This window comes from Condylura cristata, unplaced genomic scaffold, assembly GCF_000260355.1.
Source record: "Condylura cristata isolate star-nosed mole 26May11 unplaced genomic scaffold, ConCri1.0 scaffold00150, whole genome shotgun sequence".
Classification (NCBI taxonomy): domain Eukaryota; kingdom Metazoa; phylum Chordata; class Mammalia; order Eulipotyphla; family Talpidae; genus Condylura; species Condylura cristata.
The window spans coordinates 1-853 of record NW_004567251.1 but is presented as its reverse complement, the minus strand read 5'-3'; the positions used below and the strand labels follow the sequence as shown (position 1 = coordinate 853).

General features: G+C 75.0%; 1 protein-coding gene across 1 annotated transcript in view; it reads right to left on the bottom strand.

Moving 5' to 3' along the window:
• Positions 1 to 842, bottom strand: part of LOC105854670 (PHD and RING finger domain-containing protein 1-like) — a gene marked incomplete at both ends in the record, with an annotated part of 2,878 nt that extends 2,036 nt beyond the window's left edge. Inside the window, 3 exons of the mRNA XM_012734946.1 lie at positions 6 to 80; positions 239 to 420; positions 717 to 842. Coding sequence (XP_012590400.1) covers positions 6 to 80; positions 239 to 420; positions 717 to 842 — 383 coding nt within the window. The remainder of the gene's footprint in view (positions 1 to 5; positions 81 to 238; positions 421 to 716) is intronic.
• Between the last annotated feature and the right edge of the window lie 11 nt (positions 843 to 853).

Genomic DNA, 853 nt, shown 5'->3' with positions numbered 1-853 from the left:
GGGACCGCAGCGCTGACCGGGACAGGGCCCGCCTCTTGGTGTGCAGTGGGGAGCTGGGGCTGCCGGGCGGGGCCTCGCCGCTGTGGGGACACGCACCGGGAGCAGGTGAGGCGGCCACCTGGGGAGGGCGCGAGCCTGACAGCCGCCACCCTTCCCCCACCCGGGCAGGCCGGCCGGGGCCCCTCGTGGGTGGGCCACCCTGCACCGGGGTCAAGGTGCACAGCCCCACTCCGGTCACCTGTCAAAAGGGTCCAGCTCGTAGGGGTCCCCGAACAAGGACAGGGGTGCGGCTCCGATGTCAGCACGCATCAGCCCCAGGGAGGGCTCCGCCGGTTTGTGCAGGGAGGGGGCGCAGGCTCCCCGGGCTGGCCTCCGCAGGCCGAGGGTCCGCGCCAGGCGGGAGCGGGCCGTGGCTTCGTGCTGACCAAGGGACAGTGACGGTGAGCAGCACAGGACCCAGGGCCCCGCCAGGCCGGTCCTTCCCAGCGGTGCGTGAACGCGGCGGGGGTCTGTCACGGGGCGAGGATGGCGGGAGCGGCACCCCCAGGCCAGCACGGGACGGGGGTGAGGCCACCGCGACCTCTCCCGGGGCCGCGTGACAGACGGGCGGACCAGAGGGGCTGGCTGCGCGGGCGCGCCAGGCCAGCGCGGAGCGTGGGGCGCGTGGGAAGACGGCAGCTGAGGGGCCCCCCGGCGCCCGTAAGAGCCCCAGACACCTGCGTCCTGCTGGCCCTGCTCTTCCGCACGCGGCTCTGACGCCTCTTGAGCCTCACGCCGGAGCCGCGGCTCTTCCCAGGCGCTCTGGACGGGGCCTTCTTCCTCCCCGGCGCCTTCCGCCTTCTCCCTGGGAGCA